Source organism: Jaculus jaculus, chromosome 1 (genome assembly GCF_020740685.1).
Source record: "Jaculus jaculus isolate mJacJac1 chromosome 1, mJacJac1.mat.Y.cur, whole genome shotgun sequence".
NCBI lineage: Eukaryota > Metazoa > Chordata > Mammalia > Rodentia > Dipodidae > Jaculus > Jaculus jaculus.
The window spans coordinates 160391924-160419717 of NC_059102.1; the positions used below are offsets into that span (position 1 = coordinate 160391924).

At 52.8% G+C, this 27794-nt stretch overlaps 3 protein-coding genes across 7 annotated transcripts; 1 reads left to right on the forward strand and 2 right to left on the reverse strand.

Moving 5' to 3' along the window:
* Positions 1 to 6903: 6903 nt before the first annotated feature.
* Positions 6904 to 13031, reverse strand: Tbc1d10c (TBC1 domain family member 10C). Of its 2 annotated transcripts, XM_045141835.1 has the most exons (10): positions 12880 to 13031; positions 12036 to 12135; positions 11713 to 11820; positions 11518 to 11624; positions 11246 to 11360; positions 11115 to 11141; positions 10576 to 10641; positions 10276 to 10465; positions 7788 to 7942; positions 6904 to 7505 (listed from the first exon to the last, which is right to left on the reverse strand). In XM_045141835.1, exons 1-10 carry the CDS (start codon positions 13029 to 13031, stop codon positions 7158 to 7160), a joined length of 1368 nt encoding a protein of 455 aa, XP_044997770.1. In that variant the 3' UTR covers positions 6904 to 7157. The 2 variants fall into 2 exon arrangements, with proteins under 2 accessions (XP_044997770.1, XP_004656807.2); XM_004656750.2 differs by lacking the exon at positions 11115 to 11141.
* Positions 13032 to 15401: 2370 nt separating this feature from the next.
* Ppp1ca (protein phosphatase 1 catalytic subunit alpha) lies at positions 15402 to 18633 on the forward strand. Its single transcript, XM_004656752.3, has 7 exons — positions 15402 to 15523; positions 16057 to 16188; positions 16332 to 16562; positions 17133 to 17237; positions 17677 to 17900; positions 17978 to 18112; positions 18185 to 18633. The coding sequence occupies exons 1-7, from the start codon at positions 15469 to 15471 to the stop codon at positions 18293 to 18295; spliced, it is 993 nt and encodes a 330-aa protein (XP_004656809.1). The 5' UTR covers positions 15402 to 15468; the 3' UTR covers positions 18296 to 18633.
* Positions 18634 to 18837: 204 nt separating this feature from the next.
* Positions 18838 to 26991, reverse strand: Rad9a (RAD9 checkpoint clamp component A). 4 transcript variants are annotated; one of them, XM_045158865.1, is made up of 11 exons: positions 26842 to 26991; positions 26688 to 26758; positions 25386 to 25514; positions 25147 to 25219; positions 24957 to 25056; positions 20941 to 21050; positions 20738 to 20847; positions 20600 to 20664; positions 20370 to 20504; positions 19427 to 19628; positions 18838 to 19343 (listed from the first exon to the last, which is right to left on the reverse strand). In XM_045158865.1, exons 1-11 carry the CDS (start codon positions 26873 to 26875, stop codon positions 19248 to 19250), a joined length of 1125 nt encoding a protein of 374 aa, XP_045014800.1. In that variant the 5' UTR covers positions 26876 to 26991; the 3' UTR covers positions 18838 to 19247. The 4 variants fall into 4 exon arrangements, with proteins under 4 accessions (XP_045014800.1, XP_004656806.1, XP_045014805.1 ...); XM_004656749.2 differs by having other exon boundaries at positions 25147 to 25261; XM_045158870.1 differs by lacking the exon at positions 20738 to 20847 and having other exon boundaries at positions 20600 to 20693; positions 25147 to 25261.
* Positions 26992 to 27794: the final 803 nt, after the last annotated feature.

Genomic DNA, 27794 nt, shown 5'->3' on the forward strand with positions numbered 1-27794 from the left:
CTTGTTTATGAGACAGGGTCTCATGTAGCCCAGGCTGGCCTCAAACTCCTTATGTGGCTAAGGATGACCGAGAACTGATTCCCCTGTCTCTACTTCCTGAGTGCTGTGATTACCTGGCTTTAACACAAGGTCTTGCTATTTAGACCAGGCTAGCCTGGAACTCACCATCCTTCTAAGTCTTCTGAATGCTAAGATTATAGGTATTCACTTATCACATCCAGCTGTGTCATTGCATCTTTTTTTTTAATTTTTTTTTAAATTTATTTATTTGAGAACGACAGACACAGAGAGAAAGACAGATAGAGGGAGAGAGAGAATGGGCGCGCCAGGGCTTCCAGCCTCTGCAAACGAACTCCAGACGCGTGCGCCCCCTTGTGCATCTGGCTAACGTGGGACCTGCGGAACCGAGCCTCTAACTGGGGTCCTTAGGCTTCACAGGCAAGCGCTTAACCGCTAAGCCATCTCTCCAGCCCCATTGCATCTTTTTTTTGTTTGTTTGTTTTCTTGAAGTAGAGCCTCTCTTTAGCCCAGGTTGGCCTGGAATTCACTACATAGTCTCAGGGTGGCCTCGAACTCACAGCAATCTTCCTACCTCTGCCTCCCAAGTGCTGGGATTAAAGGCGTGCGCCACCACGCCTGGCTAAATTATTTATTATTATTTGTGCATGAGAGAGGGAGAGAGAGAGGGAGAGAATGGGCACTTCAGAGCCTCTTGTCACTGCAACAAACTCCAGATGCATGCACCTCTTTGTGTATCAGGCTTTACCTTGGTGCTGGGGATTCCAACCTGCGCTGTCAGGCTTGCAAGCAAGTGCCTTAACCATGAAGCCATCTCTTCAGCCCCTCATTGCATCTTTATTTTGTTGTTTGCAACCCTAGGCAAATGTTCTACCACTCATCTACATCCCTAGCTTTTCTTTCTTTCTTTCTTTCTTTTTTTACTTTGTATTTTGAGACAAGGTTTTACTAAATTGTCAGGCTGGCCTTGAGCTTGCTCTGTAGTTTAGGTAAACTTTGAACTTGTAATCCTTCTGCTTCAAACCCTTGGGTGGCTGGGATTACAGGCCTGTGCCAGGGCCTCTGGCCACTGCAAACAAACTCCAGACACATGTGCCACCATGTGCATCTGGCTTACATGGGTCCTGGATCGAACCTGGGACCTTTGGCTTTACAGACAAGAACCTTAACCACTAAGCCATCTCTCCAGCCCTCCAAATCTTCATTATAAAATATTCTGGCTATGTAAATGCAAGGCAATTTTTGCAACTGCTACCTAGCCTTGGGGAGTGGGGGAACTTGACCCCAAACTGGTCTTCTTCCTGGCATCCTAGCAATAGCTCAATAATCCATCTATTTCAGGAAAGCCTCTGTCTATGAGTGCTGCGAGCTGACACACGTCTTTGATCCCAGCACTCGGGAAGCATAGGTAAGAGGATTGTAGAGAGTTTGAGGCCACCTGAGATTACATACTGAATTCCAGGTTAGCCTGGGCTAGAGTGAGACCCTACCTCGAAAAAAGAGTGGTGCAAAGGGGGGACAAGCAGTTGGGCAACTGCAGCCTGGGCTTAGGTCACTGGGATGTGGGGCAGACAGGTGGGCAGGGCTGTCCTCTGTCCCTGCTAGGAAAGCGAGGTGGGGTAAAGGTAAGGCAAAGGGTAGCAGCTCCTGCTCAGCTGTCACCTGAGAGTAAGCAGCTCGGGGAGGCTGGGAGAGAGGCTGTGATGACAGCACTCATCTGCCCATTCTGTATAAGGGAAAACTGAGGTTCAGAGAGGGTTTGTTTTGTTTTCTTTTGTTGAGGTAGGGTCTCACTCAAGCCCAGGCTGACATGGAAGGCACTCTGTAGTCTCAGGTTGGCCTTGAACTCATAGTAATCCTCCTTCCTCTGCCTCCAGGGTGTTGGGATTAAAGGAGTGCGCTGCTATACCCAGCTGACACCCTCTTCTTTAAAAGAATATTTCTGAGGCTGGAGAGATAGCTTAGCGGTTAAAGCACTTGCCTGCAAACCCTAAGGACCCTGGTTTAATTCCCCAGAACCCACATAAACCAGACGCACAGCATGGCACATGCATCGGGAGTTCGTTTGCAGCGGCTAGAAGCCCTAGTGCTCTGATTCTCTCTATATATCTGCCTCTTTCTCTCTCTCTCTAAAATAAATAGCTAGATAAAATGTTTTTAAAAATATTTGTGTGGGCTGGAGAGACGGCTTAGCGGTTAAGCGCTTGCCTGTGAAGCCTAAGGACCCCGGTTCGAGGCTCAGTTCCCCAGATCCCACGTTAGCCAGATGCACAAGGGGGCGCACGTGTCTGGAGTTCGTTTGCAGAGGCTGGAAGCCCTGGTGCGCCCATTCTCTCTCTCTCCCTCTGTCTGTCTTTCTCTCTGTGTCTGTCGCTCTCAAATAAATAAAAAAAAAATTAAAAAAATATTTGTGGGGCTAGAGAGATGGCTCAGCTATTAAAGGCGCTTTCTTGAAAAATCTGATGGCCCAAGTTCAATTCTACAGTTCCCATGCAATGCCAGATGCACAATGTGGTGCATGTGATTTAAGTTCAGTTGCAGTGGCAAGAGGCCGCGGTGCTTCCATGCTGTTTCTCTCTCAAATAAAATATAATATTAAAACATATTTTTGGGCTGGAGAGATGATTTAGTGGTTAAGGCGCTTGCCTGCAAAGCCTAAGGACCATGTTCAACTCACCAGGTTCCACGTAAGCCAGATGCACAATGGTGAGGCAAGTGCAAGGTCTCAATTCCCACTAGGTGGCGCAAGCATCTGGAGTTCAATTTTAGTGGCTGAGGCCCTGGCACACCAATTCTCTCTTTCGTTGTATTTCTCTCTCTCTCTCTCTAAAATAATAAAATAATATTAATTTTAAAAATATATATATTGCAGGGCCGGAGAGATGGCTTAATAGTTAAAGCACTTGCAAATGAAGCCAAAGGACCCAGGTTCGATTCCCTACTACCCAAGTGAGCCAGATGTACAAGGGGGTGCATGCATCTGGAGTTCATTTGCAGTAGCTAGAGGCCCTGATGTGTCCATTATCTATCAGTCTGTCTCTTCTCTATCTCTCTAACTGCTAATAAATTAATTAAATAAAAAATATTTGAAAACAAAACACATGCTTGGACTGAAAAGATAGTTTAGCAGTTAAAGGTACTTGCTAGCAAAGCCTGATGGCCCAGGGTTCAATCCCCCAGTACCCACATAAAGCCAGATGCACAAAATGGACTATGCATATGGAGTTTGTTTGCAGCAGTAGGAGGCTGGCACACCCACTATCTCTCTCTCAAATAAATAAAAGTATTTTTATTTGTAAGAAGGAGAGAGAGAGAGTGTGTGTGTATTATGGGTGTGCTGGAGCCTCTGGCTGCTGCAGTCAAACGCCAGACACATGCACTACTCTGCGTCTCACCTTGTGTGGGTACTGGGGCATCAAACTCAGGCCAGCAGGCTTTGCAAATAATCATCTGTAACCTCTGAGCCATCTCTCTAGCCCATCTGAAGCCGTCTTTTGACTGTTCTACAGAACTTTGGGGGCCATACTGGTAAGAGGGCGTGCCCAGCTGACTCTGCCTCCTGCCGTGTCTTGGGCTGGGCTGGGCTGGGTGCTCAGCCTCCCCTTCTCTAGTAAAGTGGTTACAGACCCTGCAGACACGGTGTCTTAGGGGAGGTCTGAGGAAGCATTTTATGAACCTCAGGTAAAGCCTTTTTTTTTTTTTTTTTTAATGCAAGAGAGAAGGGGAGAGGGGAGGAGGAAAATTGGCATGCCAGGGCCTCCAGCTGTCAATCAGCAATCAAAACCAGGCTTGATGGCGCATGCCTTTAATCCCAGCACTCGGGAGGCAGAGGTAGGAGGATTGCCGTGAGTTTGAGGCCACCCTGAGACTCCATAGTGAATTCCAGGTCAGCCTGGGCTAGAGTGAGACCCTACCTCAAAAAAAAAAAAAAAAAAAAAAAAAAAAAAAAAAAACTCCAGCAATCAAACTCCAGACGCGTGTGCCCTCTTGTGCGCTTGTGCCACCTTGAGCATGCGTCACTTTGTGCATCTGGCTTACATGGGTCCTTAGGCTTCACAGGCAAGCACCCCAACCACTAAGCCATCTCTCCAGCCCAAGGCCATTTGTGTGTGTGTGTGTGTGTATGCATGCTTAGATATGTGTGGGCACAGGCACACGTGTACCCACATATGTATGGAGGCCAGAGGTTGTCTTCCTTGATGGCTCTCCAACTTATTTATGAAGGCAAGATCTCTTCTTTCCTGAATCCAGGGCTCACTGATTTGGCTAGTCTAGCTAGCCAGCTTGCCCCAAGATTCCATGTCTGCCTGGGATTGTAGGAGGACTACTCTTCCCACGTGGGCGCTAGAGATATGAACTCCAGTCCTCGCGCTTTCAGAGCGCGCCATCTCCCCAGCTCCTGAGCCCATTATTGTTAAGCGGCGGGTACTCCACTGGGTGGGAGGAGGGAGGAAGGGGGCCACAAAAGCTCCTCTAGATCTTTAAAATTTTTTTCTCATGATAGTGGAGATGGAATCCAGGGTATGGTACATGCCAGGCAAGTGTTTTTATCACTGAGCTATATTCCCAGCCCTTGTTTTATGTTTTTATTTTATTTATTTTAAAATATAATTTATTTATTTATTTGAGAGAAAAAAAGAGGCAGGGAGAGAGAGAGAGAGAGAGAGATAAAGAAAGAGAATGATAGTGAGGGTGCCAGGGCCTTCAGCCACTGCAGACTAACTCCAGATGCACGTGCCCCTTGTGTATCTGGCTTACATGGGTCCTGGAGACTCGAACCAGGATCCTTTGGCTTTGCAGGCAAACACCTTAACTGCTAAGCCATCTCTCTAGCCCTATTTTAATTATTTTTAAATATTTTTTTGTTTGTTTGTTTATGAGAGAAAGAGGCAGAGAGAGAGAGGGGAGAGAGAGAATGAGAGGAAGAATAGGCACACCAGGGCCTCTAGCCACTGCAAACAAACTCCAGATACATGCGTACCACCTTGCATATCTGGCTTATGTAAGTTATGGGGAATTTAACCTGCATCCTTGGGCTTCACAGGCAAGCGCCTTAACTGTTAAAACATCTCTCCAGCCCTTATGTTTTTATTTTGATATAGGGTCTACTTAAGTTTTCCAAACTGGCCTTGAACTCATTCCATAGGCCAGGCAGGACTTGAACTTGTGATCCTCCTGTTTCAGCCTCCCAAGTAGTTGGGATGACAGGCCTGCACCACCAGGCTCAGCTATTCTAGGTCATTCATATATATATATCTTATTTATTTGAGAAAGAGGAAGAGAGAAAGATAATATATGGGCATGCCAGGGCCTCCAGCTGCTGCAAAAGAGCTCCAGACGTGTACGCCACCTTGTGCACATGCATAACCTTGTACCTCTGGCTTATGTGGGTTCTGGGGAGTCAAACCTGGGTCCTGAAGTCTTAGGCTTCGCAGGAAAGTGCCTGAACTACTAAGCCATCTTTCTAGCTCTAGCCCTGGCCTTGAACTCCTAGTTGACCTGTCTCCAACTCACAAGTTTTAGGATTACAGATGTGCTCCACCGTGCCTGGCTCACAGAGTTCATTCCTGCAGCTTGTGTCCTTGTCACTAGGACATTCTAGGTCCAGCTCTGACTGGAGTCATGCTAGTCTCAGCAAAGCTGAGAAAGAGACCACCACAGGGATGAAAGGTAGATAAACTCTCTGGTCTTGACCTACTACCTATTGCCCCTAAGCGTGTATGTGTGTAATGACTAGGGTAGCCGACCATGACCTTGAACTTCTGATTCTTTTTCCTCCATCTCCCAAGTGCTGGGGTAACAGGCATGTACCACCATACCCAGTTTTACAGGGATCAAAGCAGGACGCGGTGCATGCTAAGCAAGCATTCTGCCAACTGAGCTTCAGCCCCAGCCCCAGCCCCAGAGAAGACATTTCTCAAAGAAAACCGCACTCATGACCAGTGGGAGACTACCAAATCCTAGCCCATATCCCCACAAGAGCTTGCTGCTTCCTTCAGAGGGGGACATCTGGTTTCTCTTTCAGTCAATGCTATCTCCTTATACCGAACCCACCCCCATGAAAACCTTGCCTGTCCTCTGCTTTCATTTCTATAACCACTGGGACGGGAAGATTGAACTCCAGATCTTTCTTGCCGTCTCCTGCCTCACTCCCCAACCTGTAAGGTGCCGAGAGCCACCCAGGGAGGCAGAACCACTGGGAGTAGGCGATGTGGGGACAAGAAGCTAGCATTAGGAACCAGCCCTGTCGTTTTGACGATGGCTCATGTCCCAGGCACCCACGGGGGCAATTAGTGAGTGTGGGAAGGGGTTTCCATGGTGGCGGTCCTAAGGGGGTACACCAGGGCTCAGGGAGGGGCAAGGGCCAGGAGGACCTTTCTCCTTTGTCCTGGGCACACTAGGCCTTTGTTCTTGTGTGACTCTGACAGATGGGAGCAGGAACTTGGCTGGGGAGGCCAACTTGCGTTAGAGTTCTCCCCCCTACACACACCCAAAAGAGGCCTGAGCAGGGAAAACGACACAGAATAGGGGCTAGAGACCCTCTTCTGGGCCCAGCCTCCATTGGGGAGCCTGCCTCTGGCAAGGAAAGTAGCTTGATCTGTCCCCCAGAGGCTGGGACCAGCCGGCTTATAATTGACTCCTGTAGCTTGTAAACACCTACCCCAGCAGCCAATGGGCAGCCTTGGTGTGTCCCCAAGTTGTGAGCACGGCTGGACGGATGGGTGAGGGCAAGAGGGGAGGGGTGCGTGTAGTGGGCATTTGATCCAACTCTATCCAAGCCTCTGCTCAGACTTTATTTGAGCACAACCTCCACCCCACAGCAAAAGCTCTTGGGGTCTCTCGGTACAGCCAGAGGCCTCACCTCCACATTCCTTCAGTGTTGGCTTTGATGCTGGTAAGAGCCGGGCACCAGGTGGCTTCATGATTGGATATCCAACCTGGCTCCCCCAAATCCCACTCGGTGGCATTCTTTTATCTTTGCGCCTGACACAGTCAGTAAAATGGGGACTCTCCCCTCCCCCAGTGTGTGGTCCTTGCTGAGTCACCACAGCCCAGCAGTCAACTGCTATACCCATTGGTGGGGCTGGCATCAGCCAGAAGAATGATTAGGATTCGGTGGCACTGAGTGCATGGCACCCTCAGAAGCGGGTGTCTAGGAAAGAGGTGGAGCCTCTGTGGGATCTGGGGGCACCCTCAATAGGGGGTCCCCGGGCTCGCGTCAGGAGCCCATGGAAAGTCTTGCCACGGGTTTGGGGTTTGCGTCGTGGTGGCCTGGGCTCCTCCGGGGGCTGCACCACAATTCGGGGTATCTCAGGCTTGGTGCCTCCTCGCACGCCTGCCAGCTGCTGAGACTCAAAGATGGCCTGGGCCCCAGAAAGGCGAGTCTGTGGCTGAGGGGCTGGTCCAGGTGATGACTTGGGCAGCTGAGCCAGCTGGACTCTGATTTCCCGCTGCAGGTCTCGCTCAGACAGGGCCACACTATGCACCTGTGGGGAACAGTTGGTGCCGACTTAGCCCGACTATGGAGGTGGGAGGAGCAGGAAACCCTGAGGTCCCCACGGGGCGGGCGGCGCACAGCCCCAGGAAGTGGCTGAGGACCGAGAGAGCTGCGGGCAGCCTTATTGGGGGAGCAAGAGAAAGCCGCTTGAGACCCGGGTTTTCACGTTCCCAGCAGCGCAGAGGCCAGGAACGGAGTCCCATTTCTCACTTTGGCCCAGTTTCCCCGACCTGTGCAGCAGGAACTGAGGATATGAGGAAGGGATACCCACCTGGGACATGAAGGTCTCCTCCTGCAGCTGGCCAGCCGGGATGGCACGCAGAGCCCCGAGGGTCTCCAGGAGCCCTGGGCAGGCGGCGCGCTGCTCAGCAGTGCCCAGTGCCAGGCGCATCAGGGTCAGCCCCACACGGAACAGCACCTTGGCTCCTGGAGAAGGGGGACAAGAGTGGCTCACTCACTGAAGAGGACAGCCCACGCTCCTTGGTTCTACATCTGAACCTGCCTTAGACACACTCCGTCTACCTACCTGTAGCTCTGCCCTACCCCAACTCAGGTCAGAAGCAATGACTAAAGAAGACTGAAGCGGGCTGGAGAGATGGCTTGGTGGTTAAGCGCTTGCCTGTGAAGCCTAAGGACCCCGGTTCGAGGCTCGGTTCCCCAGGTCCCACGTTAGCCAGATGCACAAGGGGGCGCACGCGTCTGGAGTTCGTTTGCAGAGGCTGGAAGCCCTGGCGCGCCCATTCTCTCTCTCCCTCTATCTGTCTTTCTCTCTGTGTCTGTCGCTCTCAAATAAACAAATAAAAAATTTAAAAAAAAAAAAGACTGAAGTGTCTGTTTGTTGGCTTCTGACACAGGGTCTCATGTGTTCCAGTCTGGCCTTCAACTACCTATGTAGACCTTTACCTCCCTCCAAGTGCTGGGAGTACAGGTGTGTACCACTGTGCCCTGTTAATGTGGTGCCTAGGATAGAACCCAGGACTTCCTGCATGCTCAGCAAGCACTGTACCAATTATAGTACAGCCCCAGGTCTTTTGGATTTTTTTTTTTTTTGAGATAGGATTTCACGTAGCCCAGGCTGCAACAAACTATGTAGACAAGGCTGGCTTTAAACTTACAGTCATCTTCCTGCCTCTGCCTCCCAATCCCAGGAATTACAAATGTATGCTACTATGTTTGGTTGTTTTGTTTTGTTTTTGAGACAGGATCTCATTACTATAGCCCAGGCTGGTCTAGAATTCACTACGTAGACCTAGGCTTGCCTCAAACTCACAGTAATTCTGCCTCAGCCTCTGGTGCGCTGGACTAAAGATGTGAGTTATCATGCCTGACAGAAAGACTGTAATTCTGGGGCACAAGTTCCTTCAGGGGTCAACCCAGTCTTAGGAGCCCAAATACTTCTAGACAAAGGAGCCAGCTAGGAGCCCAAAGTTACTGACAATCTCATGTCATGCCTTCTCTGGACCTCAGCATTGTTGTCTCTGCAAAGAATGGCTGAGTGGACACCTGTTAAGGCCTTCCCAGCTTGAGTCTACCACATTCTAATTCTAGAAAGGCTCTTGGCAGATCTTCTGTCCTTCCTAAACCAAGAACACGGGATTCATGTGCATGGGTACACACATACACTGTGACCTTGGCGAGTCCTGGGGCCTCACAATCCTTTCTGGCAGCCTCTGTGCCACTGGGAGGAGCAGCCAGGGGCCAGTGAGACTGTGACAACTGTGACTTGTAAAGGAATAACTGCCACTGCTGATGTCATCGTCCGCTATTAAAGGCAGTAGGGGGAGCACTGTCTTCAGGTGGAGAGGCAGGAATGGGTGAGGCCACCATGATCAGTCCTGCCCTTGGGGTCAGAGGCTAGACGGGAGATGATACTGTGACCACAGCGCTAACCCATTAGGGTTTCTCCCTGTGTGTGGAGGGCCTGAAGCCATCTGTACAGACTGATTTCAGGCCTTTCATAGGAGAGATCTTTGAACATCACCACATGCACTTCAAGTAGGTCACTGATGGAGAGGCACTGGTATCAACGCAGAGCCCCCAAAGGCCCAGACTTTGGCTTGGCTCTAGCCAATTCCCCCAGCACTCCCCTCTCCACTTTTACCTTGCTACACCCTCCCTCCTGAGTCAGCAGAGGCTGAGCCCCGGTCTCCAGCTTCCTCCCACACCCCTTCAAGTTCACCTCCTCCAAAGAGCAGCCTGCAACAGCTTGAAAATAGCAACTTCCTGATGCTCTCTTGACACTCTCTGTCACATCCCTGTATTTATTTTCTTGACGGCACTTATGACATTCTATAAATGTCTTCTTAATTTGCTTACCGTCACCTCCCACCCCCACCGACAAGGTCTTGCACATTCAGGTATTCCCGGCTGTCATTGCCAGCCCGGCCTGGTGCTTGGCTGCACAGCGAGAACCCGAGTGCTCCGAGGCTCTAAGGAGGAAGGAGTGCCTTTTACCACCGTGGACCATGCTCCAGCCTTCCACCTCCTGAGCCACGCAGACACCATGATAAGTGACATTTGTGTGCCATGATCCAGAGCCCCCTCTGAGGCCTCCCAGGCTTAAGCCTGCCCCAGGCAGCTCCTGACCTCCTACGGCGATCCTCACGACAAGGCAGAAGCTCCAATTCATTCCACTGGTGACATGCCTGCCACCCAGGCCCACACGTGAGTCCCAAAAGGGCTGGAAGTGGCAACGGGCAGCGGTGCAGAATCAAGAGAATCAGGCTAGCTTCCCAAAAGCACCCCAGCGCCCCACTCACCTTCGCTGAGGAAGGTGTCCCAGATGCGCAGCACTGTGGGGAAGGGCAGCGAGCGGGTGAAGAGGCAAAGGAACCATTCCGGCAGGTAGAGCAGGGGTCCGACGCCCACCTGCTGCAGGTGCTTGTGCACGCGCGGGAGCAGCCTCCGCAGCAAAGCCATGAACACGTCGGCATCCAACTGTACAGCCTCCTGCAGCCGTGCCCATCAGTCTGGCCAGCGAATGCTGTAAACCCCAGGCTTCTGCCCCCTCAGTCCCTAGGGCACCCCCCCCTTCTCCAGCTCCCATCCCAGCCTCTCACCATGTGGGGCCCATAGTAGCCAGGGAGATAGACCTCACAGATCTGTACCAGACACCAGAAGGCCTCCTGAGAGCAGAGCACAGACCTGTGAGTGCCCATTGAAGAAGGGACCATGGGGTGGTTGGGGGGGGGGTAAGGCAATAGGCAGAGAGGCCTGGATTTGGTGACACTCCTATCCTGCTCAGTTCCTGGCCTGTCTGTCACAGGGGTGAGAGGTTGGAAGTCATAGGACTCAGGGTGCTGAATTTGAAGGCCACGGGGTTGGATCTCATTGGGCAAAGGTTGGGAGTATCCCAGAGTTCACATCCCAGGTTCCTGTGGTTCCCCCAGGGCTAAGGCCATGATGTCAGAGACTATAGGATGTGGGAAGAGCCGGTGTGAGGGGCCATCATTGGCCCACCTGGGCATGCTCACAGGGTTCAGAATCAATAGTCATAATATCAAAGTGCAAACTTCCGGAAGGGTTGGGGTCAAGGGTCCCAGAGTCCTAGAGCAAAGGACATTAGACTTTTTACTAAAGTTTGCTGGGACCGGTGGACACGAGGCCTTGGGTCACTAGAACAGGACTTGGGAATCAAGGGTGGGGGTCATGGCCCTAAGAACTCGGTATCACTGGGGACCCACTAGGGATCGAGCGTCAGGGTCTGAGAGCAGGGTCAAGGTTACTCACCTCTGGGGGCAGATGCATGAGTAGCACAGCAGCCACAGGGCCCTGGGCCTGGCAGTATCCCTGTTCTGGCCGGTAAAGGGTGTAGGCCTTGAGTACCTCCAGGAGCCCCTGCTGCCTGTGCCAGAAGATCCCATTAGGGCTAACCTTTCAGGCATCCCTCTCCCACCTTCTGTGGCCTTTATAGTCTCCTTGGATTAAGGATGTAAAGCTCAGAACCAGGCTGAAGCATCTAGGCTGGGGGCTGAAGTCACTGGGCATCATTGGCTTCATACCCGTGACCCTGGGGTGACACAAACATCTCATGCAGAGGGAACTGGCGGTGCAAGTCCCTGCCAATGGTCTCCATCCACTGTGGGTCTCCGGGGGACGCCACCAGCTCCTGTGTGTGTCAGACAGGTGAATGTGAGGGCTCAGGGAGGCAGGAAGCTCTAAGAAATGGAGGTGGGGGTCACTGCCAACTCCCTCACCTGATAGGTGCCGGGGCTGTTCTTCTGACACACCTGAGCCCCACACAGCAGGGGCCAGCACCGAGCCCTCAGGGATGAGGGGATCCCCTTCCGGCACTGAATCTTTACCTGTGGGCGGGCGAAGCCAGGGAGCTGCGTTGGGTCAGTCTCTTTGCTCCTGGTGGTGAGTCCCAAGCACAGCCTCCCTTTGGCCGGGCCCCCACTTGGATGGCAAAGAGCAAAGGCAGGAAATTGTAGGTCAAACCAAGGGTGAGTTCTGCTAAGATGTAGTGGAAGAGGCGGGGAGAAGCCAAAGAGGCCAGCGGGGCCACCTCTTCCCTCACCTTCTTGTACCGCCGAGCCATGGTCTTCTCCCAGTGTGAAGTCATCTCTACCCACTTCATCTCCCGTTGGCGGATGAGGTCTACAGGGGGGTGACCCGACCTAGGGGCACATGGCACCTGCTCCCATGAGCCCATATCTGTCCGCTCCAGACTACCTAGGAAAACCCAGCTCCCGGTCCTAGGGATGTCTGTGGAGCCTTGGGGGATGACCTATGACCCAGGAAATGCCAATGGTTGTGACAGGTAGAGGAAAGGATGTGGGGGCATGGGCAGAAGCAGGAGAAACTGAAGCAGTGAATCGATAGGTGTGTACTGGGGAAACGGCTGTTTGGCTGTCACCCAACATGGACATATTTAGAGTGGAAGTTGGTTAGACAGTGCTCTCTGAACTGGAAATCAGGATGCTGAGTTTGAACCTTCCATTTCTGATCTGCTATGTAATCTGGAACAAGTTTCTGTCTGTCTCTGGCCCTGGCCCTGTTTTCATGTCTATACAATGAGGAAGACAATTAAAGAGCTATGGATTTTATGACGGATCTGTGGTTGCTGGGTCAGGGACTAACAGGAGAAAAATGTAAGCCTCAGGGGTGGGTGCAGTTCCTCAGAGATTGGGGTTCAAGGAACATACAGGGACCCTCCCTCCAGTACCCCTCTGACTTTAGGATTCCACCTGCAATCTGAGAACACTCACTGCTTCCCTAGCCTAGTCCCCCAGGGGTCACTAAGTCTCACTGGCCCCCTGGCTGCTCCTCTCAGGGGTTCAGACCCTTAGGACTGGGCCTTACTTTAGAACTCAGCCCTTAGTCCCTATATCCCACTATTGACCCTCACCTCATTTACTTACCCTGCCTCTGCTGAGCTGCTCCCAATGAAGCCATAGCGGTCCGCCTGGCGATATGGGCCAGGCCCACTCAGCTCTGAGTCAGACCCCAAAGAACTGGAGTCATCCTGTAGCTCAGACGATGGCACCAGCTCCTCTCCCAGGGCCTGGGCCATGACACTGTAGACCCCAATGCCACAGACTGCAAGACATGAGGAGAGCCAGTGGGAGGGGACATTCCTGGGTAGTTTGGGGCTGGGGTTCCCAGCAAGCTGTCCAGAGCCCTGTGTCTGGCTGTGAGATCAGATGACTTAGGTGGCAGGGGATTTCACTAAATCCCCTCTCTAACTGGGGAGTGAGCTAGGCCCTGAAGTGACAGAAAGTCAAGGCTGCTGTACAGAGACCCAGCCCTAGGCCTGGCCCCTGGCCCCACCAGCCCAGCTCACCTCTTTGCTTCACCTTACCTCCTCCTCTTACTTCCTTCTTAGACTCAGTTTCAGCAGCCTGTTGGGGGCCCCTCCCAAGTGTAGGGGGTTCCCCTTCCTCTGTAAGGCTCTTCCTGCCTGCCCCAGTACCCTAACCCTCGAGCTCCTCCTACCTTCTAAGAGCTGGGTGTGATGGGGCCTCAGGCCTGCCAGAGATGAAGAGGCAAAGAACCTCAGTTTTGAGGTTACTGGGATGTAAAACATTCAACTGAGGGTTCCAATAAGAATTTTGGTTGTGAGGCCAGGTGTGGAGATGCACGCTTTAAAAAAAAAAATTATTTATTTATTTATTTGAGATAGCAAGAGAGAAACAGGCAGAGAGAGAGAGAGAGAGAATGGGCGTGTCAGGGCCTCCGGCCACTCGAGACATATGCACCACCTTGTGCATCTGGCTTATGTGGGTCCTGGGGAATTGAACTGAGGTCCTTTGGCTTTGCAGGCAAATGCCTTAACTGCTAAGCCATCTCTCAAGCCCAAGACACATACTTTTAATCCCAGCACTCGAGAGAATGTGGTAGGAGGATCACTGTGAGTTCAAGACCACCCTGAGACTACATAGTGAATTCCAGGTCAGCCTGTGCTACAGTGAAACCCTACCTCAAAAAACAAAATAAAACAAAAATTATTATCATTTTTGTTTATTTTTATTTATTTATTTGACAGAGAAAGAGGGAGAGAGAATGGGCACACCAGGGCCTCCAGCCACTGCAAATGAACTCCAGATGCATGCAACATCTTGTGCATCTGGCTTACATGGGTCCTGGGGAATCAAACCTGGGTCCTTTGGCTTTGCAGGCAAGTGCCTTAACTGCTAAGCCATCCCTCATGCCTCAGTTTAGTGGAACACATGCTAGGTAAACTCTCTCCCCCTGAGCTACATCCCTAGAACACAAAGTGCTTAAAATTATTTTATTTATTTATTTGCAGAGAGAGACAGGAAAGGCACACAGAGAATGGGCACGTCAAGGCCTCCAGCTGCTGCAAATTCCAGATGCATGCGCCTTTTTGTGCATCTGGCTTTACGCCGGTACTGAGGATTGAACCCGGGGTCCTTAGGCTCTGCAGGCAAGTGCCTTAACCGCTGAGCCATCTCTTCATCTCACACTAAGTACTTTAGCGTGAACACAATGCAATATTGTGCCACTCAAAAGGTAATTATAGTACTTAAATGTTGGGGCCGGAGAGTTGGCTCAGTGGATAAAGCACTTGCCCCACAAATGTGAATACCTGAGTTTGGACCCCCAGAATACCCATAAAGCTGAACCTTATGGCACTAGCTTCTGTAACCCCAGTGTACCTAGGGGCAAGAAAGAAGGCAGACAGGAGAATCCCCGCTGAAAGCAGGCCAGCTAGCCCGGAGAATGCAGCAGTAAACAAGGAGAGAGACCTTGCCCCAAGCATGGTGCAAGGAAAGGATCAAACGTCTCTTAAGTTGTCCTCCAATCTCCACACTTGCACCAGGACGCACACATGAACAACCCCACCCGTAAGTGTGTATATTTGGTTTCGTAGGCACCAGGGCAACGTGGACCAAAACATGCTCAGAGTTCCGTGGCAGTTGTCCTTGGGTCCGATCAGCTATTTGGAGGGGAGGAGGGGGTCATGGGGACCTAGACGAATGTGAGGCTAGGGTTTGGCAGCCGCCCTTCCTTCTCTGCACCTCGAGGGCTCACCCCGCAGTGCAAGAGGGGACGGCTATTAACGCGCTCACAAACCACACTCCCGCCTAGTGCTGGGGCGCTAAGGGCTGCTTATTAGCTTTTCAAAGACAAAAACAACTTGCACAGTACTTCCGGCCTTCAATCCTCAAAACACCTCGGGTGACTCTTCCAGGGTGGAGCCGATCCAACTCCGCCCCTCCTGATCCCGCCCACCAGCCCCGCTTAGGCTCCGCCCCCAAGATACAGACCCCGCCCCTAGGCCCCCCCCCCCGCCGCCTAGCGGCCGCTGCGCTTCTAGTCCTGCGGGGGCGCTAGAGCGCGGAGCAGCCGCGGGCTGCCGAGGAGGCGGAGCGGAGGGTCGGGGGCGGGCTGGGGCGGGCGGAAGGAGAGCCTGGCCGGAAGGAGGCTCGGGAGGGCGGGAGGCAGGAGCGGGCCCTGAGCTGCTGGGCCGGAGCGGCGGCGCCGCCATGTCCGACAGCGAGAAGCTCAACCTGGACTCAATCATCGGGCGTCTGCTGGAAGGTGGGCCCGGGTGGGGAAGGTCCGAGCTGGCTGGGTCCTGGACCCCGGCCCGGCCCGGAAGTGGCGCGCAGGCGGGCCTGACGCTCCCAGGGCCAGCTTCGACTGGGCGGGGACAGGCCGTGAAGTCCCGTGGCCACGGTCGGCCCCCCCCACTCCACCACCCCACCCCACCCCACCGCGGGCTTTGGGGCGCGCTCCGGCAGACGGAGCAGCCCCCTCTCCTGGACCCCGGGCGCACGGGTGGCCTGGGTTCTTGGGGTGAGAAAGAAACCTGTAAAGCGTAGCCGGGAAGAAGAGTCCCCAGCACTCAGATTTCGAGTGACTGGCAGGTCCCCGATTACAGATCCCTCTCGAGGGCCTCCAGGGTAGCTGGGGGGGAGGGGGGCGTCTTGCATTGGGGAGGCCCGAGGCCGAGTTCTCGGGGGGCTCCCCAGCAACAGCTATTCTGGGCGAGGAAGGAACCCAGGAGACCCAGGTCCCCGTGCCTTCCTGACTGAGAGGTCGCGTCCCAACACCCCATTCCGTCCCCCCAGTGCAGGGCTCGCGTCCCGGTAAGAATGTGCAGCTGACAGAGAACGAGATCCGTGGTCTGTGCCTCAAATCCCGGGAGATTTTCCTGAGCCAGCCCATTCTTCTGGAGCTGGAGGCCCCCCTCAAGATCTGCGGTGAGCCCTTTACCCAGGACCCTTTCAGTTTTCTGAAAGTAGCAACCCGCCACCCCCACCTACCCCAGGTCTTGGATCTCTCCTTCCTTGAGCCCATTCCTCGCCCTAGGTTCAAGTTGAGACCTTCTTCCCTGGTTTCCCAGGTGACATCCATGGGCAGTACTACGACCTTCTCCGGCTGTTTGAGTATGGTGGCTTCCCTCCAGAGAGCAACTACCTCTTCTTGGGGGACTATGTAGACCGGGGCAAGCAGTCTTTGGAGACTATCTGCCTGCTGCTGGCCTATAAGATAAAGTACCCTGAGAATTTCTTCCTGCTTCGTGGGAACCATGAGTGTGCCAGCATTAACCGAATCTATGGCTTCTACGATGAGTGTGAGTGATCTAAATGTTGAGGGCTGCCCAGGACTAGGACGGCTTTCTCAGCTCTTCCTGGGACCTTCACACTGGCCTGGTGCTAAAAGATTCCTGATCATAGACTGGGCCCCTTAGGCCTCCACATTTCCTGTCCTCCCTGACACTTAGAAGAGACAGGCCTGATGAATCTGTGTACCTGGAGGACTACCCATTTCTAATGCCTCCCAAAGGTCCTACCAGGTGTTCTATTCTTGATTCTGTCCCTTACATAAGTACTTAGAATTCCTATGGACTGGACTCTGCTGACCCAAAGCAGAGAGAAACCCAATCTGGTTTTAATCCAGTCCTGTTCATAGGGTGACAAGGCTCAGGTTGGATAGGCTGCAGTTCATGTCTCTCTGGACCTTCAGGTACTTCAGAATCCTGCCAGGTAGATATGAGCAGGCTGAGGTAGAGGGCTTGAGCCTTCCTTGCTTTCCTGTCAGCTATGGCAGAACCACCCACAGCATGCTATGAAGGGCTGAGCCATCTTGAGGGTTTGGTGGGGTGGGCAGACTTTCCCATGAGCCATCTCCTTCCCTTGGGCAGGCAAGAGACGCTACAACATCAAACTTTGGAAAACCTTCACTGATTGCTTCAACTGCCTGCCCATTGCAGCTATTGTAGATGAGAAGATCTTCTGCTGCCACGGAGGTGAGTGTGGCTGTGGGGTGGGTACTGAGTGAGGGGATGTGTGGGCCACATGCTTGGAGCCTTCAGAATGAATGGAGCTGGACTGTTCCCAGTTGCCCAGAATAGCTCTTCCTGGGGCTCATCTTGGATGTCACTTCTCACAGGAAGTTCCTTGCACACCACTGTTTGGCTGCGTCCTTTCCTGTTGTGGCATTCAGCGTGGTGCAGGCGACTCCTTCCTCAGGGAGCTTTGCTCCTTGGAACAGGGGCATCTGTGCTTGTGTTTAGGACTTGAAGGCTGAGGGGAATGAGTTCTTCCGCCTGGGCTTCAGGAGTCCAGGAGACTAGAACAAGGGTGGTAGGAAGAGGAAAGGCTGATTCCCGAGAGTGGGTGGGTGGGTGGAGGGGTCTTTGCTTTTTTGTTTGAGGAAGTGTTTTATCCATCCCTCCCCCCTGCCAGGCCTCTCCCCAGACCTGCAGTCCATGGAGCAGATTCGGCGCATCATGCGGCCCACAGACGTGCCTGACCAGGGCCTGCTTTGTGACCTGCTGTGGTCTGACCCTGACAAGGACGTGCAGGGCTGGGGGGAGAATGACCGTGGAGTCTCCTTTACCTTTGGGGCCGAGGTGGTGGCCAAGTTCCTGCACAAGCATGACTTGGACCTCATTTGCCGAGCACATCAGGTGGGCTGGTGACCCTGGGACAGGGTGGGGAGGGACAAGCCTGACTTGCAAATCCAACTGCTCCCAATCTTGCCCAGGTGGTAGAAGATGGCTATGAGTTCTTTGCCAAGCGGCAACTGGTGACGCTTTTCTCAGCTCCCAATTACTGTGGCGAATTTGACAATGCTGGTGCCATGATGAGTGTGGATGAGACACTCATGTGCTCCTTCCAGGTGAGTGTGGGGGAGAGGCTGTCAGGCCCTGTGGCTGTGTACCTGGAGCCTTACCAGCTTTTTCTCTCTTAGATCCTCAAGCCCGCTGACAAGAACAAGGGGAAGTATGGGCAGTTCAGTGGTCTGAACCCTGGAGGCCGCCCTATCACCCCACCCCGCAACTCTGCCAAAGCCAAGAAATAGCCTCCCTGTGCCGCCCTCTGTCCCAGATGGATTGTACAGAAATCATGCTGCCATGGGTCACACGGACCCCTCAGGCCCACCCGTCACAGGGATCACAGAGCGATAGTGTCTTTTTTTCCTTTCTTTTTTAATGAATCAATAGCAGCGTCCAATCCCCCAGGGCTCCCTCCCACCTGCATCTGCGGTGGCTGCAAGTGGGATCCTGGGACCGAGGCTGCAGCTCAGGGCAATGGCAGGCCAGACTGCGGGTCTCCAACCTTGCATGGCTGCAGGGCTAGCAGCCGAATCCTGGGGCAACCCATCTGGTCTCTTGAATAAAGGTCAAAGCTGGATTCTCACCGTGGCCTCTGTCTCCCTTGTCCCAGACAGCGGGCTTGGCAGCCCTTTGGTATAAAGCCACATGGGAAAGCAGACTTGCTGGGCACAGGCCCAGTCAGGGCAACCCTAGCATCACTGTCATGTCTGGAGTCTTAGGATTACAAGTCAGTGCCAAAGTATTGGGAAAGCAAGAGTATGCCAGCCACAGGTCCCAGAGGTTTGACTGGAGTGCAGGGGAGGAATCCATGATAGCCAGAGATGATCAGCACTGTGATTTTTTTTTTTTTTTTAACTTCCCCTGGGAGGTGAACCTTAGGGCGGCAGGCTTCCAGCACTGGCCAGATAGCTGAAGCCTGGCCTGAGGATCTGAGATAAAAGGGGTGAGGAACCTGTCAGGTGGTAGTTACACATCAGACCAGGGAAGAGACATGATTGATTGTAGGCTGGGGGAGATGACAGGACTCAGGCCAGACTTGGTCAGCTGGGCAGCACTGGAGCAGCCAGTCAGGTGGGGCCTGAAAGAGGCAGCAGCCCCAGCACAGCCCCTCCACCTTCGGGAGGGAGACCCCGCCCTGACACTGGCTGTAGCCGCTTCTGGTCCATGGTCTCCGACACAGCCTTTGGATTTCTCAGCTCAGCCTTCGCCATCGCTGTCTTCAGCCAGCACAGGGTTGGGGCCTTGGGGGGAGTGTACAGGGGCTAAGATTGAGCCAAAGAACAGTGAGCGGAACTGGAAAGAGAGCAGAGGAAGGAAGCCCAATGAGTTCTGATCTGTTCCCTTCCTTAGCCCCTGCCCCCACCTACAGTCCCTACCTTCTTGGGTGGGGGCGTCCCAGGCACTGTATTGGGCTCAGTCTCTTCTTCCGAATGGGGGCTGAGATCAAAAGAGGGCTTAGGGCCAGATGGAAGGGAAATGGAGGGCTGTACCCGTGAGCCCTCACTGCCCACGGTGGTTTCCATGGCAATCATGTAAGAGTCAATGTCATCATTGGCAAAGTCATCCAGGTGAGGTGTGCTGTAGGCAGACACAGTATCAGCAGTGAACATGGAAGAACGGGGTACAGAGAGAGGCCCCACCTTGGAGGGCTCTAAGGGGGCCCTGGGGCCTCAAGATTCTGGTGAGTGCTTGGTTTTATTACTTCCTTATTTGGCTGCAGAGGAGAGGATGCTGGGGTTAAGTGGGGGCTTCCTGGAGGGGGTAGGCCTGGAATCCCTTTGATCAGAGTTCAGGTAGGGGCCTGAGGGAGGCATCCTGGGGGTTAGTTTAGCTCCGCTGGGGGAGGGGAGCAGCAAGTCCTATGAATGGGGCCACTTGGGGCTCAAACCCCCACCTCCCCAGGGGACAGTTGCTGGAGAGCACTGGAGCTCAGGGAGTTGCTGGGCGAGGAGCCAGACCAAACTTGCTCTGCTTTAGCTACACTGGGCCCATCCTCCCCAGACCACCTGCCCCTCCAGCCACCTGTTTCCCCCACCCCAAGCAACTCCCTGCCTCCCAGCATCCCTTGGCTTAGGAGGAGGCTCAGAAGGGAGGCCTCGGCCAGAGAAGGAAGCCAGCAGGACCTTGGGGACTCTTCTGGATAGGAGGGGTCTCTACAGCTGACCATGAAGGCTGAGCCTGTGGGGCTGGAAGCTGTGAGCACTGTAGGGGCTGGGGCCTGACAGGAAGTGTGCTGGGGGGAGGTGCAGAATCTGGAAGAGGCAGGCAGGCTCCAGCTGAGGTATATTGAAGGGAGGAGTGTGTGGTAGATGCCCTAACCTGTGAGCCTGCCGCTGCACTGGCTGGCGGAGCTCTGGGGTGCTCAGGTCTTGGGAGTGTGGGTCTGTCTCTAAAAGTGTGGCCAAGACAAAGTGTCCATCCAGCAGGGAGTCTTCGATGGTGAAGATAGCTGGCCTGGGTGAGAGAAAAAGACCCAAGCTAGGTCATTACACTCTGCTCCAGGTATCCTAGAAGCCCTGCCTTCTTCCCTGTCAGAAGTTTGGAATTACCTGCCTGGAACATCAAAGTGCATGCTGAGAGGCAAGTTTGCTGACTCTGCAAAGTTCAGGAGCCCCTGGGATGGAAGAAGCCGGCAGTGAGGGCCTGTATTGGGCAGGATGAAAGGGAGGTGGTGATAGAGAGCTCACCCGAAATTCCTTGAGACAGAAGGTGATGGCCACCCCTTCTGGGGCCTGCAACTGCTGGAAGTCTTCTTCCCCAATGCTCATCTCAGTCACCATGGCTTTGCTGGTGCTTTCTATAGGGACAGGCACAGGAGAATCCTGAGTCCCTGGGCCTCACTTTCCCACCTCCAGCTCTGCTCATCCCAGGACATGTCCAGCTTGCTCACCTGCCTCCTCCTCCTGGTAGCTGCGCAGGATGACGCGTCGGCCACTGCCGATGCCCAGTGTCACTTCCGTCAGTGCAGGAGGGAAGGGCAGAACAGATTCCCCCAGAACTCTGTGACAAGGGCAGACAGATGCACACACATGCATTGTACTGACCTAGCATGCTGATCCCTACGATCCCCAGGCCAGGTTTCAAGGCAATGGATGAACAGAAGCAGCAACTGCCAGTGCAAGCATAGAGAAGTCCAGAGGTAGGAGAGCGTACTCATTCCCTTTTTCTAAGGGTCTTTAGAAAGGTGGCTCTCAAAACCCTTAGGATGGAGATGAGGGAGACTCACTGGGAGAGAGCCTGCCTACCAGGCAAAGTCCTTACCCATTCCTAGCACAGGAGGGGAAGGAGGAGTGCACGTGGTTTATGCTTGTTAGTCCTAGCTACCTTGTTTGATTTTGAGGTAGGGTTTCATTCTAGCTCAGGTTTACCTGAATTCACTACGTAGTTTCAGAGTGGCCTCGAACTCATGGTGATCCTCCTACTTCTGCCTCCCAAGTGCTGGGATTAAAGGCATGCGTCACCATGCCCTGCAGCTACTATTTTTTTTAACATATTTTTACTTATTTATGAAAGAAAAAGAGAGGATGGACACACCAGGGCCTCTAGCCACTGCAAATGAACTCCAGATGCATGTGCCACCATGTGCATCTGGCTCACTTGGGCTCTGGGGAATTGAACCTGGGTCCTTAGGCACCACTGGCAAGTGCCTTAACTACTAACCCATGTTTCCATCCTCCCCCCCCCCCCCCCGCCCTTTTGAGATAGGGTCACACACACACTAGCCTAGGCTGATCTGGTAGCTAAAGCCAAGTGTGGTGGCACACACCTTTAATCCCAACCCTTGGAAGGTAGAGGTAGGAGGATCACTGGTGAGTTTGAGGCCATCCTGAGACAACATAGTGAATTCCAGGTCAGCCTGGGCTAGAGTGAAACCCTACCTCGAAAACCCAAATGAAAAAAAAAAAAAAGATAGGCTTTCAGTGCTGACAGCACTCCTACCAACATGGTGAATATTCCTAAAACTCACTAGACTTTCTGCCAAAAGTGCAGCCCCAAAAAGTGAGCCAGTACAAGGAGGGAAAGGACTCTGCCTGGGAACAGTGAAGTTATGACAGGAAGCAGAGTGGTTATGGTGGCTATATTCTGGAAAAAAGCTGAAACTACAAAGATTGTGCTGAGGCTTGAGTGTATTGAGCCCAACTGCAGATCTAAGAGAATGCTGGCTAGTAACAGATGCAAGCATTTTGAATTGGGAGGAGATCAGAGAAAGGGCCAAGTAATCCAGTTCTAAGCCAATTTTGCTATAATGACAAAAATGAGGTTATATTAAAAATTTTAAAAAAAAAAAAAGCTGGGTGTGGTGGCACACGTCCTTAACCCCAGCACTCAGGAGGAAGGAGGAGGATTGCCATGAGTTAATCTAGCACTTGGGAGGCAAAGGTAGGAAGATTGTTTTAGGTTCAAGGCCAGCCTGAGACTACATAGTGAATTCCAGGCCTGGGCTACCTTGAAAAACAAAAAAAAAAAAAAAAAAGAAAAAGAAAAAGAAAACAAACAAGAAAGGTTAGGCAGAGGACTCAGAAGTTAAAAGCACTTACTTGCAAAGCCTACTGACCAGATTCCCCAGCCACCCACATAAACCCAAAAGCAAGATGGGCATTCATGTGTAGCAGCAAGAGAACCTGGCATGCACATACCCACACACAGAGAAAGAAATGTAAATAGGTAAGGGGAAGCAAATGCTAATTTTTAGTGAGAGAGAAAAAGCCTCCAAACACAGATCAAGGTGATAGCCCTGCCTCCTTCTCTACCCAAAGGAGTTCTGATCACTGCGACCTAAACAAGACCCTGGGGAAGCAGACGTCAGAAGGAACTTTCAGTTCATAAATGAATGGAACCTTGGGCTACCTGGATGGGAGCAATGTCCAGCTTGGGGCAGAGGAGAGCCCAGTGTTCTCTGAGGTGGTCTTCAGGAACCTTAGCCTTCACCAGAGCCCCCATACTCTATCCCAAGCTGACCTGGAACTCATTCTGTAGTCGCAGGCTGGCCTTCAATTCACAGTGATCCTCCTACCTCTGCCTCCTGAGTGCTGGTATTAAAGGCGTGCGCCACCACACCACCACACTCAGCTCTTAGGGGATTTTTCATCACCTTTCCTAGATCCCCAACTTCTCTGTCAAGCCTGCTGTCTTACAGCTTAGAGACCCCAAGCTAGAACCTTAACAGTTAGGAAGAGGGGTTTCCATTGAACAGGGACACTACCAAAATAATGACCAGGTCTGAGAAGGGCTTTGAACCTCTGAACCACAAGGTAAAGGATAGACTCTCAGGTCACACAAGAGATCTGAAGGAAGGTCACAGATGTACTCTCTAGAAGAGGAATCAGAACAGGGCTGAATGATGAAAAGCTAAGCCAGACCTCTGGGATAGAGAAGGCAGACTCCTAGAAACACTGAAAATGGGGCAGGAAGCTCCTGTCCCCCCTCTGCCACAGCCTGTTTTTAAAGAGCCAGGTAAGGAATGAAGTGTATACTGGGCTGGCTGAGTGGTCTTTAAAGTACACAGAAACCCTACAGGAAAAAATCAAAAAGGTGAGCTAGGGAGATGGCTCAGCAGTTAAAGGCACTTGCTTGCAAAGCCTCCTGGCTCAGGTTTGATTCCCCAGTACCTACATAAAGCCAAATACACAAAATGGCACTTGGGTCTGGAGTTCATTTGCAAGCGGCCCTGTTGTGCCCATATTCTCTCTCAAATCTCCTACCTCTGCCTCCGAGTGCTGGGATTAAAGGCATGCGCCACCATGCCCGGCATAATTTTTATTTTATTTTATTTATTTGAAAGCAACAGAGAGAAAGAGGCAGAGAGAGAGAGAGAGAGAGAATATGGGCATGCCAGGGCCTCTAGCCACTGCAAACGAACTCCAGACGCGTGCACCCCCTTGTGCATCTGACTAACATGGATCCTGGGGAATCAAGCCTTGAACTGAGGTCCTTAGGCTTCACAGGCAAGCGCTTAATAGCTAAGCCATCTCTCCAGCCCTCCTTTTTTTTTTTTTTTTAATGAGAGAGAGAATTGGTGCACCAGGGCCTCTAGCCCCACAAACTCCAGACACATGTGCCACCTTGTGTGTCTGGCTTAAGTGGGTTCTGAGAAGTCAAGCCTGGGTCCTTAGACTTTTCAGGCAAACACCTTGACTACTAAGCCATCTCTCCAACCCAAATAAAGGTTTTTAAAAATCAAAAACGAAACCGGGCATGGTGGAGCACATCTGTTAATTCCAGCACTTGGAAGGCAGAGACAGGTGGATCACCATGAGTTCGAGACCACCCTGAGACTACATAATGAATTACAGGTTAGCCTGAGCTACAGTGAAACCCTACCGGATGCACAAAGTAACAAATGCATCTGGAGTTCATCTGCAGTGGCTGGAGGCCCTGGCTCACCCAGGAAGACAGACAGGAAGGACTGAGCAGGGAAGGACACATCAATCTGGCACTGTGCCTCCATGGACCAGCTCTCCACCCCACATAGGGCCTTACCCATTACTGGCCCAGCATGCGACACTGAAAGGGGCTCCCATCACTCATATTTACACACTTACAGGCCTTGCTCATTTAGTCCCCTGTGCTTGGAGAGCCTTGCTCACTCTTCTTGACCAACCTCAATGTCCCTGGCATCAACCACCCTTTTCTGTCTCTCTTCTTTCTAGCTGTTTGCAAATAATAATTTTTTTAAAAATCAACAAGGTGCCCTTTTTTGGAAACAGGATCTCATGTTGTTTAGGCTGGTCTAGACTATGTAGCAAGGATGACCTTGAACTGCTGATCCTCCTACTTCCATCTCCCAGTGGCTAGAATTACAAGTGTTTGCTACCATGCCTGGTAAAATAGTTGTCCTAAGTTGACACTAAGTTCCAAAGATGGAAGAGAAAGACTCCGACTGAGCCTATGACACGGTGTACTCACCGTGCTGGGGCGCGAAGCACATAGGGGCACGTGGCTGGGTTGAAGACTGCCTGTAGGGATTCACAGTCCTGGAAGGACAGGTTGTGTGTCTTCCTAACCCCTAGATAGGCAGACAGGGTCTCAGTGGGCTTGCCAACCTTCCCTCTGACCCTGTCAGGGGGGCCTGGTGGCTAGCCAGCTGCCTACTCACCATATTTGCAGTGGAGCTGAACCACAAGGCGGCTTCTTTTCTCATTCAGGAAGATGCAGCACTTTTCCACAGTCTTCTCCACCAAGGCCAGAGAGCGGAAGACAGACAGGAAGGACTGAGCAGGGAAGGACACATCAACCTGGCACTGTGCCTCCATGGACCAGCTCTCCACCCCTTACCCATCACTGGCCCGGCATGCGATACTGTGAAAGGGGCTCCCATCACTCGGTGCTCCTTACCTTCATCAGGATCTTACAGCGCAAGAGCTCCTGACCAGGGGGGCACTCCTGGTACTGCTGGAAGAACAGTGGGGCAAACAGGAAGCAGGCGTAGGCAGAACGAGAAGAGTTCACAGTACGGAGGGAGAGCTGGGCCACAAAAAGCAGGCAAGAGGATATGATTATGGACAACAACAAACCCACCCTCTAGCTCGCTTTTCTTTCTTTCTTTCTTTCTTTCTTTCTTTTTTTTTTTGGTTTTCTGAGGTAGGGTCTCACTGTATCCCAGTCTGACCTGGAATTCACTATGGAGACTCAGGGTGGCCTCGAACACACAGCAATCCTCCTACCTCTGCCTCCCGAGTGCTGGGATTAAAGGCGTGCACCACCATGCCCGGCCTTCCTTTCTTTTTTTGGTTTTCCAAGGTAGGGTCTCGCACTAGCTCAGGCTGACCTGGAATTCACCATGTCATCTCAGGGTGGTCTTGAACTCATGGCTATCCTCCTACCTTTGCCTTCTGAGTGCTGGGACTAAAGGCATGCGCCACCATGCCAGGCTATTTTTAATTAAAAAAAAAAATTAAACCAGGCGTGGTGGTGCATGCCTTTAATCCCAGCACTCTAGAGGCAGAGGTAGGAGGATCCCCTGGAGTTCGAGGCCACCCTGAGACGACATAGTGAATTCCAGGTCAGCCTGAGCTAGCATGAAACCCCACCTCGAAAAAAAAAAAATTATGTGTGTGTATATATATGTACATCTAATTTTCAAGCACAGAGAAAGAGAGAATGCATATGGGCGCACCAGGGCCTCTAGCCGCTACAAACCAACTCCAGATACATGTGCCACTTTGTGCATCTGGCTTTATGTGGGTACTGGATAATCGAAACTGGGTCGTTAGGTTTTGCAGGCAAGTGCCTTAACCGCTGAGCTATCTCTCCAGCTCCTGGCTTGCTATTCTAACACATGCCCTAGGATTGTCCCCCTCCATCACCTATAGAAACCCTCCCCATTCAGGCAGCGCAAACCTTCCCCAATGAAGCCCCACAGTCCTTCCACAGCTCTGGCCGCTAGCGGACGATCTGCAAGCCCGCCCTTCCCCCTAGCTACTTTAGCCCTACCTGGCCTGCAACAGGGCGCTGTGGGGAAGGCAAGCGCACTCTGTGCACACATCCACCTCGCAGTGGACACCTCAACTACAGAAGAGTAAACAAACAGCAGAAATACTTGCCCACCATCATCCTGCATGGTCCGGCGGGCGCCGAAACCAGGCTACGGCCTCCTTATTACAACACCCACCCCATGCCCTGGCCTTAACCCCTTACCCCATCCTCTAACGGTTCCAGGTAGAGCTCGTCCCCGATTCGGGACAGCGAGTGGACAGCCTTGCCGAGCACTGCGGGCAGGAGAGCAGAGAGGGGTTCGGCTGGCGCCCCGGGCCGGTTCACATGCCCCACCGCCAGGACGGTCCAAACTCACCCTTCACGTTGCCGCCGGAGACCACACATTTCATGGTGTGAAGCACTATGCACTAACCCGAGCCTAACCTGAGACCCGACTGGGACCGGGGGACGGCATCAACCGGTCCCGGAGACCGCCGCCGCCGCGCGGAGTTCCCTTCCCGCGCGCCGCCCCTGGCCAGCCCCGCCCCCACCTCCTGATTGGTCCGTACCCAGACGCCTCCGTCACGTGAGAAAAACGTTCACAGGCTCCGCTGTCACGTGACCGAGTGACCTCCAGGGTGCGGCGCCTGTCACGTGACCCAGGCGCAGCCTCCTGGGTAGTTCCCATCGTCTGGGTCTTCAGCTCCGCGCCGTGCAGCATCCCCGGGCACTCGGCGGGCTGCGCAGGGCAACTAGCAGTGCAGGCAGGGCTCAGCTCCCGGCCGCGAGGGGCCTGTGCCCAGGACCAAGCATTGAACTCAGGGACCGGACGTGGCCCCGGGTCACTAATTTAGTTCAGATTTTTCTGGCGTTCTGTCGGGATTATCGGGTCGGAGCGGTACGGTCTGCACCCTGTCTGTGCCTGGGATGGAGCCAGCAAGCACCCACCACCATCTCGAACAAAAGGTTAATGCAGCGTGCAGTGGGAGCGAGGGGAAGTAAGGGCGGTGCGCTCCGCTGTCAGGATCCTACATTGAGCCTCTTCATCGATACCTGGAAAGAACACGGCAGAAAGGGGTTAAAGAGTGGAGCTGAAGCAGGAAGCGCAGCCTTGTGGGTGGCATTGCCTAGAGTGGGGGGGGGGGGGAAGCGTATTTATGAGCCTTGCAGAGGGTTTGGGACTGACAGAAGGTGAGGGGCTGATCCAGAAAGCCCAGGGAAAGTGAAGACCGACCGTGGTTTGTGTGCAGTTTACACACACACACACACACACACACACACACACGGTGAAAGGATGAGGCTCATCAACCAGGAAGTCTTCCCATTTCC